The sequence below is a fragment of the Amblyraja radiata genome, chromosome 5 (genome assembly GCF_010909765.2).
Source record: "Amblyraja radiata isolate CabotCenter1 chromosome 5, sAmbRad1.1.pri, whole genome shotgun sequence".
NCBI classification, from domain to species: domain Eukaryota; kingdom Metazoa; phylum Chordata; class Chondrichthyes; order Rajiformes; family Rajidae; genus Amblyraja; species Amblyraja radiata.
Window position 1 is genome coordinate 44176633 of NC_045960.1, and position 14685 is coordinate 44191317.

The 14685-nt window shown below is 39.6% G+C and overlaps 1 protein-coding gene across 1 annotated transcript in view; it reads right to left on the reverse strand.

Moving 5' to 3' along the window:
* Window positions 1-5489: 5489 nt before the first annotated feature.
* Window positions 5490-14685, reverse strand: part of nt5dc1 (5'-nucleotidase domain containing 1) — a 492890-nt gene continuing 483694 nt past the window's right edge. The window contains exon 12 of the mRNA XM_033021127.1: window positions 5490-6814. Within this exon, the coding sequence (XP_032877018.1) occupies window positions 6693-6814 (122 nt within the window). The 3' untranslated portion in view covers window positions 5490-6692. The remainder of the gene's footprint in view (window positions 6815-14685) is intronic.

The following is a 14685-nucleotide window of genomic DNA, read 5'->3' on the forward strand; positions in this document are numbered from 1 at the left end:
GAACACGAAACTCCGGCGAACCATCATCCAAGAAGAAACAGCGACCTTCGAAGCCAAGAGATGCGCAGAATTAGAAGAAAAGAGAAGAAAATGAAAGAGAGGCAGCAATAACCAAAGCCTGATCTGCCACCTGGAATTACCTGTCCTGAATGTTGCAGAACGTTCAAAGCCAGGATTGGACTCATAAGCCTCCTGAGAGTCCATAAAAACAACAGAACGTAGACCACCATCCTCGACCTGGAGGGATAGCTACGACAGTGATATTAACCTAGAAATGTTCTACTTTGGCGGCGTCAATGCAAACTGGGGTATGTGTCCCACTTCGCTTCCTGAAGTCGATCACTATCTCTGTTTTCTTGCTGACATAGAAAGGTTGTTGTCTCGACACCAGGACCCATGGTTCTCAATCACCTCATTAGTGACCCTCGGACTATCTTTGATCGGACTTTACTGGATTTACCTTGCACAAACGTTATTCCCTTATCATGTATCTATACACTGTAAATGGCTGGATTGGAATAATTTAGACAATAGACAATAAGTGCAGTAGGCCATTTGGCCCTTCGAGCTAGCACCGCCATTCAATGTGATCATGGCTAATCATCCACAATCAGTACCCCATTCCTGCCTTCTCCCCATATCCCCTGACTCCGCTATTTTTAAGAGCCCTATCTAGCTCTCTCTTGAAAGCATCCAGAGAACCTGCCTCCACCGCCCTGTGAGGCAGAGAATTCCACAGACTCACCACTCTCTGCGAGAAAAAGTGTTTCCTCGTCTCTGTTCTAAATTTATTGTCTTTCTGCTGACTGATTATCACGCAACAAAAGCTTTTACATGTGACAATAAACTAAACTGCACTGAACTGCTGCCTGGATGTACCACCCAGTGACTGTTCAACATTTGCTTAACTTTTCTAGAATAGAGGGCCAAACGACTTGACTGTCTATGCTTTAGAGATGCCTCATGAGGTACAGTTGGTTCTGAGATGAGAATAGACTTTAGATGACCTAGCTGAAAACCTGACAGGATGCACTCATGGCTCTGATAAGCTTTGAATTGATCGCACATTTCTTTAATAGAAACATATAAAACTATTTTAATTGAATTAAATAATCAAAATATTTAATAGAAGAATTATTATAAAACACAGTAAAATACCGAAACTAAAACAATATTGACAAATTCAAGCACTTGTCTGTACTCGCATATTTCCACAGGGTCATTCACCCCATTCATTTGAATGGTATTGTTGCACTATGCCAGCTAAGCTTAGCAGTAAGATTAAAGGATCAAATTAGTTTGGTCTATTGATTATTGTTCAGATGTAGTGCACAAAATCGAGAAATTAAATTCTAAAACCAGTATTGTTTTGACTTTTCATTCCAGAACTGAGAAAAAAAATTATACGCAATTATGTGCCAGCATGAACATACACGCAGATGGATTCCCATCAATCGATAAACCTACGGAATAATAGTTGACATGCCAGTTGGCTCAGTGGAAAGTTGTCTTTTGCGAGTTGTGTGTCCAAGTCTTTGATTCGGGAAGGAATTTAAGTTCAATATGAAAAACACAGTACTATCCTGGCTTAGTTGACAGCTATTTTTCTTGTTAGCTGTTAGCACGTTAACGCTTTCTACAATGGTTGCAATGATGTAGTTCTGAAGGAATATGCTGTTTGGGATGGAACATTTCTCCCTCAAAACTAGATTGTGATTGTGCTGACAAAATCCCAAACTTACTCCGAATTTGTCATTCTTGATACTTTTATTTCGCTTTAACCGTAAACATGTTGGAAATTTCAGGGTGGCAGCTGTGCTCCATCACAAGGGTGTCAAACCCAGGAAAATCCAGACAGGAATTGGTTCAAGGTTTTGACAGGGCCATCAACATTTGTGTTTCCATTTTATTGCATTACTGCTGGAATAGTTAATAGTTGAATCCATGTTTCATGCTGAGTGCTATTTATGCAGCATCATTCAATCCTTACAGCTGCGGCTTTGCATGTTATTAGGAAGTCCAGGGTAAATCAAGGAAATACAACATCTTCCATTAGTGTAACACTGTAATTGCCAAATCAAACCCCTCAACCAGCAATGTGAAAACAAATCTGCTTTTAAAGATGAAGCTGAATGAATGTCATTCAATTATGCTTTCATTGTCACATGTGCGAAGTGCAAAAGCATAGTGAAATTATTTTCTTACAGTGTAGTAGAGTATTGTCATACCTAAGCATATCCCCGATTAGCAAATTGTGCAGAAATAGTCTACTGATTCAAGAGGCGCCATGTTAGGGCGCCATTTTCAAAGTCCACTCCGTGCTCTAGTTGTTATGAGCGGTGCCCGATCCAGGTGAGTCCCAGGCTGCTGCGGGCATCCAGCCGTCACCTTCCTTCAAGGTGAGAAAAAGCAATGAGATCCTTTGCATCCACTTGAGAGTAAATGAGACCAGAACTTGTTATTTCATTGGCTGATGTATCCTAAAGGAAACCCGTACATTCAGCCATTGCATACGAGGCAAATCCCAAATGAGCCTGTTGTAAGTCTGAAACTTGCTAATTGACAAATGACATCTCATTTGTTCCTATGTTCAGAAATTCTATTAAGTCTCATGGCATCAGGCCAAACATAGGCAAGGAAACATTCTCCTGTTTTCCACCCACTGTCTTTGCTCTGCTCTGAATCAATATATCTTTCACATTGAACAACACCTGTAAGGCCTTGAAAGTATAAAGTGGACAAATGCGAGGGATTTCAATGTCCATCACTAAGGATAGCCTGGAGCATTACCGCTCACTGAGTCTTGAAGGTCATTGCTACCAGACTCAAAACTGGACCAGGGACTGTGCTGCATCAACAGCAGCACCGACACCATCACAATTTGTTAGCTCATGGCCAGAATGTCTCTCATTCCATCTTCACAGTAAAGCCAGGTGTCAACCTAGTTCCACATGAAGAGTGGTACACAAAGCAGCACCCCTCCTGCTCATCTACACACTTTCCCCAGCCCACCCCATATCCACACCTTTCCACTTCCCCTGAGCCTGTCACCCAGTTCCCATCCCCTCCTCTACCCTCTCGTCTCCCACCCTCCTATTCTGAAACATTTATTATCCTAATAAAACCCCCCTCCCCATTCCTTTGCAACCACCATCCCTCCCCCTGGTTCCACATTCTCTTTAACTTCAAACTAACGTATATTTTGTTGAATTCTGATGTAGGCCTTTTGATCTGAAACATTAACTCCATATCTCCTTTCTGACCGATTATTTTAAGAACCTTCTGGTTTGGTTCAGATTTGCAGCATCTGCAGTTATTTTGATTTTATTCACTTCAAGCAGCATCTTTTAACTGAAGTGTTAATTATTACTGATCAATCTCTCTGATCCTTAGAAATAAACATGTGTTCCCTTTTTTTGTAGATTTTTTTTGTAGATTTTTTAAACAAAAACCAAATTAGATATTACAAATTTAACATTCTCTATTTTCTTAATTCAACCCCTTTATTTTTTCTCTGCTTGATTTGATGTTTGAATTCAATGACTGGTTTACATTTCTTTCTTAGTTCTTGTGCTTTTAATTTCATTGTCACTCAATTTAGTTAGTGGAGAATGCGCACAATTGTTCCACTATTTATAAAACTGTCTGCCTGTGCTTTAAGCAACTTGCATTGCAAAAAAAATGACAGTCTAATTATATGTGTCAAGCATAAATAACAATAGGCACTGAAAAATGCCTTTCTACAGAAAATCTGGGCCTTGGATAAAAAGCTGCTGCAAAGTACATTGTATTTGTGAAAGAGAAAATGAAAAACATAATATCCTAATTCTTTCACACTGAATGAAAACTACTGGATGAAAACTATATTGAGAGTTCTACCACAGGCTAAATCAAAATAATGCTTACAAATCTTTTATTCACAAACTGTGACACGGTACATGTAATAACAAAGAACTAGAAATGATAAATAATTTAAATGAGACATTCTAACCACAAAAAATCAGTGAACATTTTCTGTGCAATATGTAATTAACTTTTCCGTAATTTAGTTTAATCAGTAATTATTATTTAGTGTTTTGTGGAACTAAATCTTCCCAATCAAGCAGATAAGAAGGGTACATAAAGTTAATGATTCATCACTTAGTTTATCGGTTTTGAAGGGAATATTTCTTAGCTTAGAAGTGATCAGCATCAATCACCAGGGTAAGTTATGAATGGATTACATTTTTGAGACAATTACCCACTTATAAAGATACGCATTATTGAATTAATACAGATTTCTGGTGAAAACTCAACAGAGTACCCTTTGTTACACACCGCAAGATAATTTGTGCAGCCATACCGCAGACTAGGTTTAAATGATGGCTGTCTTTACCCGTATCTCAACAATCAATACCTTGATCCATTCATGGCCACTTCTTAAAATGTGACTTGGGGTGTTGTGGAATGCTGGTTGACAATAAAACATTCTGGTGATAGATTACAACTAGTTTAAAATCTTTGCAGAACAATAATTTGCTTTTGTTTTTATACTCTGCTAGTGCAGATATCAGAAAGATCAAACATTACTCTTACCAATTGAAACAAACTTACACTGATTCTGAATTTCAGCATATAATGTAGAAATTCCAGCATATATATTTTCCCCCCTGAAATGTTGGGTTAGGGGGTTACTAAGTTACGAGCAGAGACAATTTTTTTCTTCTCTAAAGTCAAGGTTCTATTCCACTACATCATCCCCTGTACACCATGTATAAGATTCATTTGACAGTTCAGTATAATCGTTTTGATCAGGGAATAGACATCACGATATAACGCACCTGGTACCGAGGTTTACATGTGGCAGAACTGTTGGTGGTAATGAAGTGCTTTGAGAGGTTGATCATGGCGCAAATCAACTCCTACCTCGACAAAAACCTGGACCCACTGCAGTTCACCTACCGCCACAACAGATCAACGGTGGATGCGATCTCGCTGGCTCTCGACTCCGCTCTGGACCACTTGGACAACAAAAACTCATATGTCAGGCTGTTATTCATTGATTACAGCTCGGCATTTAACACAATCATCCCCTCCAAGCTGGTTACCAAACTCGCAGAACTGGGTCTCTGCGCATCCCTCTGCAATTGGATCCTCGACTTCCTCATCCACAAAAACCACAATCTGTCTGTATTGGTGGAAATGTGTTAGCCTCGATAACAATCAGCACGGGAGCACCTCAAGGCTGCGTGCTCAGCCCCCTGCTGTACTCACTCTATACTCATGACTGCGTAGCCGGTCATAGTGCAAACTCCATCATCAAGTTCGCTGATGACACCACTGTTGTGGGACGTATCACTGATGGGAATGAGTCAGAGTATAGAAGAGAGACCCCTGAATTACTGTTTGTGGCTTGATTTACATGGTGCACTTTCATTATTTTCTGAAGATCGTAATGAAACAAAGTAAAAGTAGTCTTTGAAATCATAAAACTGCACATTAGACGTAAAAAGAATCCTCTTAAATATTTAATTATGGAACACACTTTTTAGCCTTTTTATTTTTAATATACAAAACCAAAGATGAAGCTGATGTTTACATATTGATTGACTCACAGCTCACATCACTTTAACAAAGTACATCGGAAACAGAGTAGCTGTTACAATGCATTGTTGAAAATGTTCAGACTTATGCAGTTACTGAGAACTGAAGCAGAATACAATAAGTGCATCCAATAATTGTAGAGGTCAATATTTTTCTACAAATATTAAAATGTTAGTTTAATCAATAATTTGTCAGATCTATTCACCAAATATTGAAAAATACTTCTATCAATGCCAAAAGTCAATGCTAGCAAACCTTCTTACAATCCTTTTGTTTTTTCCTTGTGTTGGGACAGAGCAACACTTAACACTTAAATGATTTTTGGTCCAATGATAGAATTTCACCCTCTGCATAATAGAAACATAATTAGTAAAATAATTATCCCGTCCCCAACATTATAGCACTGTCTATAGAGACATTTTTTTTATCACTGTATTTTACATTTTACAACCATAAAATATACAACAGTGTAACATGTTTCTAAATGGACAACTAGTTCACAATCTTGTGGCAATGTGATTACTGCCACTTAATTGGAACATGGATAATATGGTTCATAGGGAAACACTTCAGTTTAATTCCAATGTAATTAAAGACAATTTGCTTGCTCACCTAATGAAAAAGTACATGGTAAATACTTTAATTTTTTTAAAGAAACATACAACATGATCAAATAAATCACATCAAAACACTTCATTGTATCACTTGTGTGTGACTTTATTGTGATCAAAGTGATGCACAGTTCTGACTATTCTTCCTTTTTAAAACAAAAATGGTTTGCCAAACATTTTCATTAAGTTAGTGCCCCAGTATAAATGGAATCACTTACTTCCACCAGTGTCACAACCAACAGGCTTAAACTATATTAAGACGTATTAATGCTACACTTACAACCATTAACATTGAAAGAAGAATTAAAAAAAATAAAGTTATAACAGCTTTTTTTCAAAAATAAAACCATCAGTTTAGCTGATTCTAAATGCACTTAACCAGTACAGAAATTTATCTTATGGAGGTAATGCACAGTAGCCACACTAGGGACAAAACATGTGTTGCTTTGGAGAGGGTCTTGCTTTTCTTCACAAGCTGAGATAACAGCTCTTGCATGCTTACTCTTGTGTTATCGGTTCACTGGATCCTGGAACAAGGGGCACAGGAGGCCTTGGATAGTATCCAGTGAATCTTGGTTTACCTGGACAAAACCTGGGGAACTTGTGATCAAGTGGCAAGTCTGCAAAGAAACAAAACAATGTAGTGCATTTTGACAAATTATCTCTTGTATACTTTGCATTTACGTCGTTTATGTAGTTATAAATGGTTTATGAGAGTAGCAACAACGTATATATCCATATCACACATATAAATATCATTTAAACTTTTAACCATTTTACTTGCACTGCAAAATAACTTGTTAAAACTACCTGTGGCTACAACAGTGTCTAATGATGCTGCAACTATTTTACCAGCACACCAGTGCTGACATCAATGTTTAAAATGAATTTGCAGAGACCACATGAAAGAAACTCACTGTAAAGAACTTTATTGTAAACTTTTAAGCAGCTTACCAAATACCCAGGGTAATCTTAAATGTCTAAGGGCATATTTCCAATGTTATTAGAAACTGTTGATCTGGCAATACACCCTTTTATCATTTGCACCAATAAATAAAGCCTATTCTTTATGTGAAAGCCAATCTATAGTTTATATCAATGTTATATCAATGAGCCGTGAAGGACCAGCAGGAGACACATCCTGTATGACAAAGAAAGCTCTGCCAATTTGCTGATTATGTGTACAATGATTGTTCATAAGCACTGGTTTTATTTTTCAAATTTAGATGGTACAGATAATGCAGACTAAAGATATTATGTAAATCAATTAAATATGTTTTGCTTTGGATAAAAAAGACATAAGTACTAGATTTATTAGTAAAGCAAATAATGAGGTCACAATGTCCGACCTGTTGTTTAAAAGTAAATGCAGAGGGTTACATAAACCATGCTTTAACTGAAGACTTTAACTTTAACTTAAAGGAAATTAGTTGGGGAAGTAAATGACCAATATCAAAATATATTCAGCACTCATATGTTGCCTAATGGAATTGCTTAGTGCTTAATTGAAGAGAAAACATACATTATTGCTACAATATTTCATATTTTTCTTGTGACATAGATACGTGATTTAGTCTATGACAGCTCTCAAAACATTTCCATCAGTCCCATTCCCCCACTTACTTCTCTCATCTACCCATTAACTCCCGATGGATTCTCCTCTCACCTACCTGCCAGAGGGACAATTTATCGTAGACAATTACTCTACCATATTATAACTAACAGAGTCTTTAGTTAACCAATTGGGTACCAGTCACAATTTATCAGTTATATGACCCATTTTTGTAGTTTATATGAAAAAATGCCTTATGAAATAATAAATTGAAGACAATATTGATGATAACTTTGTAGCACACACCTTAGATGACAAGCAAAAGACCAGGGAAGTTCAGCTATTGCACTCTAATTTGTATTTACTAAATTCTAGATGTTTTTAAAGTTAAGGCAACACGTTAATTGTGAACTGCTGTGCCTATGGTAGATTGGAACATAGGAATTTAGGGCTGGAGGATGGTGGAAGGGATGTGGGGAATAGGTCCTTCTAGTTTCATTTAGTTTAGTTTAGAGATACAACATGGAAACGGGCCCTTCAGCCCACCTAGTCCATGCCAACAGATGATCACCTGTTCTCTTCCAAACTGGAGACAATTTACCGAGGCCAATTAATTTACAAACCTGTGAGTTTTTGGAATGTGGGAGGAGACTGAAGCACCCGGAGAAAACCCACACGGCTACAGGGAGAACGTACAAACTCCTTACAGACAGCACCCTTAGTCAGGATCAAATCCGGATCCCTGGAGCTGTAAGGCAGCAACTCCATTGCTGCGCCACTATGCCATCCCAAGATCCTGAGAAGAAATACTCCAGAAGACAGGTAGCATCATTGGAGAGAAAGAAATGGTTGATCAGGTTTAAAGGTGTTTGACGTTTAATAGCTTTTTAAGATGCAGAGCACAGAGAAATGCAGGAGAGGAAACAGAAAATAAAGGCATTCTTGATAGGTTTGAGATAGAATCAAGGGCAGGATTACTTTGTGTAGGAAGGAACTGCAGATGCTGGTTCAAATCGAAGGTAGACACAAAATGCTGGAGTAACTCAGCGGGGAAGGCAGCATCTTCAGAAGGGTCTCGACCCGAAATGTCACCCATTTCTTCTCTCCAGCGATGTTGATTGTCCCGCTGAGTTACTTCAGCATTTTGTGTCTACCTACGGCAGGATTACTTTTATTTATTTGTTGTTTAGCACAGGATTAGAGCAACAAAATATGCTTACAAGTTAAGGTCAAAAGTTAAAGCAGGCACTTTGAATTATGTAGCTCAGCGACAAATCTCAGAGGTTTGATGGAGTTCTGATAAGTTGTCTTTGAAGTGGAACTCTGGGGATTCTGAGGTGAGATAGTTTGAACTTTGTCACGCATATAACGTGTGATTCCTTAACCTTCTACTTAAGCATGACACAAGCTAATCTTTCTCATCCTGTTCCAATTTGATAGAGCAAGGTCCATTCTTTCATGGGCAGATTGAAACCATGGGGGTTAATTGTTAGGCTTATGGTAAGACACTTCAATGGCTCCATCTATTTTTTTCTCAAACATCTGAAATAAAAATGTTAAAATTGTGTACAACCTGCATCTTGAATGGACTGAAGAAACAAAGAACTGTAGATGTTAGTTAATACAGAAAAGAACACCAAGTGCTGGAGTAATACAGCAGGTTAGGCAGCATCTCTGGGGAATATGTTTCGAGTTGAGACCCTTCTTCTATCTGGTCACAAAGGTCCTGACACGAAACGTCACCTATCCATGTTCTCCAGCGATGCTGCCTGACCTGCTAAGTTACTCCAGCACTTGGTGTCCTTGAATGGACTGCACCATTTTAAATTCATTGCAGGTATATTGCTAAGAACCTAGTAAATAGACAGGTCAGGATAAAAGTTGCTCTGTTAAAATTCTGGTTGTTTGGTCACTTTACACCTAGTTTGTGGTGGTGCAATTTAAAAATTATGCCTGAAGTTTTCTTAAGAGTTCCTAATAGCATTGTTCATTTGATTATTGCTTCCTTCACAATCTGGTTTACAATAACTCAACAAAGTCGATAACTATGCGACTTCAGCTATTGCTCTCCAGTCTGTCACCACTCAATTCTAGATGTTTTCCGCATGCGATTTTATTCCTGAAATTACACCTTAGAGGTTTCCAATCAATGAGTGCACTGTCTTGTGTTATACATAAGTTTCATTGAGTATGAGTTTAGTTTATTGTCACATGTACCGAGATACAGTGGAAAGCTTTTGCTGCATGCTAACCTGTCACGGAAAGGGAAAGTGCCTCAGTACTTTGGAAAGAACTCTTGATATCCATCACAAAGCATAACCTTGACTGAAGTATAGGTTTTATTATTGTTCATATTGAACATTGCAAGTGGCAAAGGAAATGATGCTGAGACAAATAAAGTAACAAAAGATTGATTTGTCGGAACTGTACATGACCACAATGGAAACGTTATCAGCACTTTCCATCTGCAAACAATGTGGAAGTGGATCATATTCTGATAATATTAAATCCAGAATGATGCAATGGAGTTTTGGTGCCTCGACATAAAGTGTTGCAGTCGCTTTCAGGAGTGAGACACAACTGCAGTGATGTTTCTGCGGTGTTGCTGATTCCCTATTTGTTATCCTCTGGCAGAGGTGAGTGATCAGGAGGAGCAAATTGCTGGATGCATTCCTCCCAGAAAGATGAATCATGCGGTGTGACAGTGGACAGAGAATGAAAGCCATCAGCTATTCCAAAAAGATGGGACAAAGTGAATGGAATATGGGTCAGACAGCCATCAGCATAGTGTCTTAGAGCCATAAAGCAGGGAAACAGGCCCTTCGAGTCACAAATTTGCTATTTGCAGCATCCTATTTCCATGCATTTGGCCCATAGCTCTCTAATCCCTTAATAATAACCATATATCTGCCCAAATAGTTTTTAAAAGACATAATTGTATCCCCTTCTACAGGTTCTTTTGACAGGTCATTCCTGATATGGACTACACTCTGAGTTGCCCCTGATGTCCCTCGTAAATCTTTCCCCTCTCAACTTAAACCTATGCCCTCTAGTTTTGCCATCTCCACCATGCGGAAAAAGAGACTGTGAGTGATGCTGTCACCCCTCAGCCTCCTATGGTCCATAGAAAAAAGTCTCAGCCTATCCAATCTTTCCTTATAATTCAAGCCCACAAGCCTCAGTAAAATCCTAGTGAATTTCTTCTGCATGCTTTCCAATTGAATTACATCCTCCGAAAGCTCGGTGACCAGAAGTGCACACAGTAGAGTAATCGAATCATACAGTACAGAAGCAGGCCCTTCAGTTCAATTTTAAAATATCAATGAACCACTTGTTTCTTTAAACGCTCATTGAGTAAGTGTTTACTCAGTTTTATCATCTCTTGGATGCCTATTTGTGTACTTGTTTAGATTTTTAGGAAGTCCTGTAAGTGGGCAGCTGGCACTTCTGCTCCTTGCAGGTCGATAGCTTATATTTATGGTTGGTTATGTGACCTCAATGGAATTTCCCTGGGGAAATGCATGGAATGCATTTGTCCCAGTTTCTCAGGAACTACTGGAGCCAATCGTAGTTTAAAGTTATTAATGAGGTAGCATTTATTGGATTAAAATTGCAGGGGAGCATTCCACATTTCAAATTTCCTACATACAGATTACAGGAAAACTCCGATAACCTTCTATTCAGTGAGCATGAAAATCCTGATGGTTCAGCATTGTGCTCACTGGGTTTTGTTTCCCGCCCTCAGTTTGAATTTACCTTGGCACCATTTCCTGTGCTGATGTTAAATTCACCAGAGCCATATTTCTCGCCCTCCCCTTAAAATCACTGGTGTCCCATTTCCTGTTCCCTTTAAATTCATTAGGTTTGGTTTCCCATATCTCTTTAAATTTACTAGCGTTATTGGAAAATATTTTACACCAATGCGTAACTTCTAAAAGAAAGTGAATTTAAAGTTAGTTACAAGAAGTGGTTGGACAGACTGGATTATTTGCTCTGCAGCACAGGACATTGAGGGGAAACATGATGGAAGTCTTCAGCATTATGAGAGACATGGATCGGGTAGATAGTGGGAACATTTTGCCCATACTGGGAATCTTAAAGAAAGCATTTGTTTGAGGTGAGAGAGGCAAAGTTTAAAGGAGATGTGCGGGGTAAGTTTTTGTTACGCTGGAGGTGATGGGATGCCTGGCATGTGCATACACATGTGCCTAGATAGGCACATGGATATGGAGAGAATGGATGGATATGAATCACGTTCAGATGAGATTAATTTATTGTGGCTTATTGTTTGGCACAGACATTGTTCCTGTGCTGTACTGTTCTACGTTCTATGAAAATGTGGAAATAATATTAGAAATAACATCTGACAGTCTGGAAAACGCGTGAGTTTGCTTCCAGTAAGGTTCGGATTGTGCTGGATCATTGGAGTTTCAGTGTATTTTGCTTTGACACTAAAGATTTAAGGTTTAGGTTTATTATTATCACATGTACCAAGGTACAGTGAAAACCTACCTAAACAGATCCAGTATACCATACATACAGTAAACACAATCCAGTCACACTTAAGTACAATAGATAGAACAAAGGGGAAGGTAAAGAGTGCAGAATATAGTTCTCAGCATTGTGGTGCATCAGTTCCATAGACAAAGTTCAATGTCCTCAATGGGGTAGAGGTGAATCAGACAGTTCTCTAGCTATGGAGAGCCCATTCAGACACTTGATACCCGAAGGGAAAAAACTGTTCCTGATCACAATACAATTTTTGTAGACTCGAAATCCCATGATCTAACAACATACCCATACATAGTTTGCCTTATTTCTGTTCCATCAATGAAATCCATGCATCTAGTTTTATTTTTAATGAGTAACACCTAACTTGCAGTAACTTAAAATTACAGCTGAGTTGTGGGGAATCAGGCAAAACCTGTAGAGGAATAATATTGACCTTTTAGTAATAGCGGTAATTTGTAGAAGTCGGTGGGCAGATTTATTACTGAGGGGAAAACAGTTTAAATTACATTATCACTTGATAAACACATCCTATACTTGTTAATAACAGTGTGGACGTGTGGTTCCTGTTAAAAGCCAGCTGCTGTCATTCCTCATCTGACAGCCACCATGATTCAGTGAGTACTGGAGAGTGAGAGGTGTGGCTCTTGGAACTTAGGGGCCAGAGTTAGTGTTCTGGGCCTGGTCCACTTGGCCGTCATTTACGCGTAATTTACGCAACATCATTTATGCGTCACGATGCACGACGCGCGTGTCGTGACACGCACGTGATGCGCGCATGGTGCGCATTACGCATGCATGGTGCGCATTACGCATGCATGGTTGTGATGACATAGGCAGTGTTGCGCAGCCGCGCGCGGCATCACAGGATTTTGTGATGTACAAAATCTTCGCGCGCCATCTGCGTGACGCGCAAATGACGGTCAAGTGGGACAGGCCCTTAATGGGCTGCTTCACTCCATTGGGGAGTCATGGCGCTAACTCTGCTCAGTTAGTAACAAGTCCCAACCACTGCCCCTCACTCTTTGTAAACCTATCGTCCACCATTTCTCATACTCTTTGATGCCATTAATTCCTGACCCAGGCATGTACACACTTATTCCACTGGCACCACTGTTTCTCTGCTGCTCCCCCTTAATTTCCCTCCAGCCAGAGTACCTGGCACTATGGTATTTTAATGTGTGAGAGTGAGGGAGGAGTGAGGAAGTGTGAGAGAGAGACAAGGGAGGGAGGGAGGGGAAGAGAGAGGGAGTGAGAGATTGAGAGAGTTCATAAGATTGTAAGACATAGGGGCAGAATTAGAGCATTCAGTCCATCATGTGTGCTCCGCCATTCGATCATGGCTGATCTATTCTTCCCTCTCAACTCCATTCTCCTGCCTTCTCCCCGTAACCTTTGACGCAATTACTAATCAAGAACCTATTAATCTCCAGTTTAAAAATACCCAGACTTGGCCTCCATTGCCACCTGTAGCAAAGAAATTGCTTCTCATCTCCTTTCTAAATGTTCGTCCTTTTATCCTGAAGCTGTGCCCTCTAGTCCTAGACTTTCCCACTACTGGAAACATCCTCTACACATCCACTCTATCTAGGCCTTTCATTATTCAGTGGGTTTCAATGAGATCCCTCCACACCCTTCTAAACTCCACGCTCCTCATACTGTATGTTAACGCAATCGTACCCGGGATCATTTTTGTAAACCTCTTCTGGACCCTCTACAATGCTAGCACATCCTTCCTCAGATATGGGGCTAAAAGTATCTGTGTATGAGGTGGTATTGATGGCCCAGGCCAAAATATCACAGGGTAGTGGTTGAGTACTGAGGAATCTATAATTTCTGCATAATTACAATTCAATAGGGCCTTAGCAACAACCATATCTTACAACTGTCTATGTTAAACTTCAATCATCACTATTCAGTACAGGTGCCCAACCTTGACATAGTCGCCTTGAAACATATTAGCTGCTATTCCCAAATTGCCACTCTTTGCTGGTTTGGCGACACTGCAGATCTCGGTTATTTATGTATTGTATACTTGGAAGCAGGAGGAGAGAAGACAGAAGGCAGCACAGTGGTGCAGTGGAAGAGTTGCTGTGTTACATCGCCAGAGACCCAGGTTCGATCCTGACTACAGGTGCCGTATGTACGAAGTTTGTCCATACTTCCTGTGATCGCATGGGTTTTCTCCTGATGCTCTGGTTTCCTCCCGCACTCTTAGACATGCAGGTTTGTAGGTTAATTGGCTATGTTAAGATTGTAAATTTTCTCTAGTGTGTAGAATAATGCTAGTGCACAGGGTAACCGCTGGTTGGCGTGGACACGGTGGGCTGAGTGGCCTGTTTCCACACTAAAGTCTCTCTAAAGTCTAAAGTAAAGTCTAAAGACATGGGAAAGAAGTTATCTGGCACACCTCGCACAGTATTCCTGTTC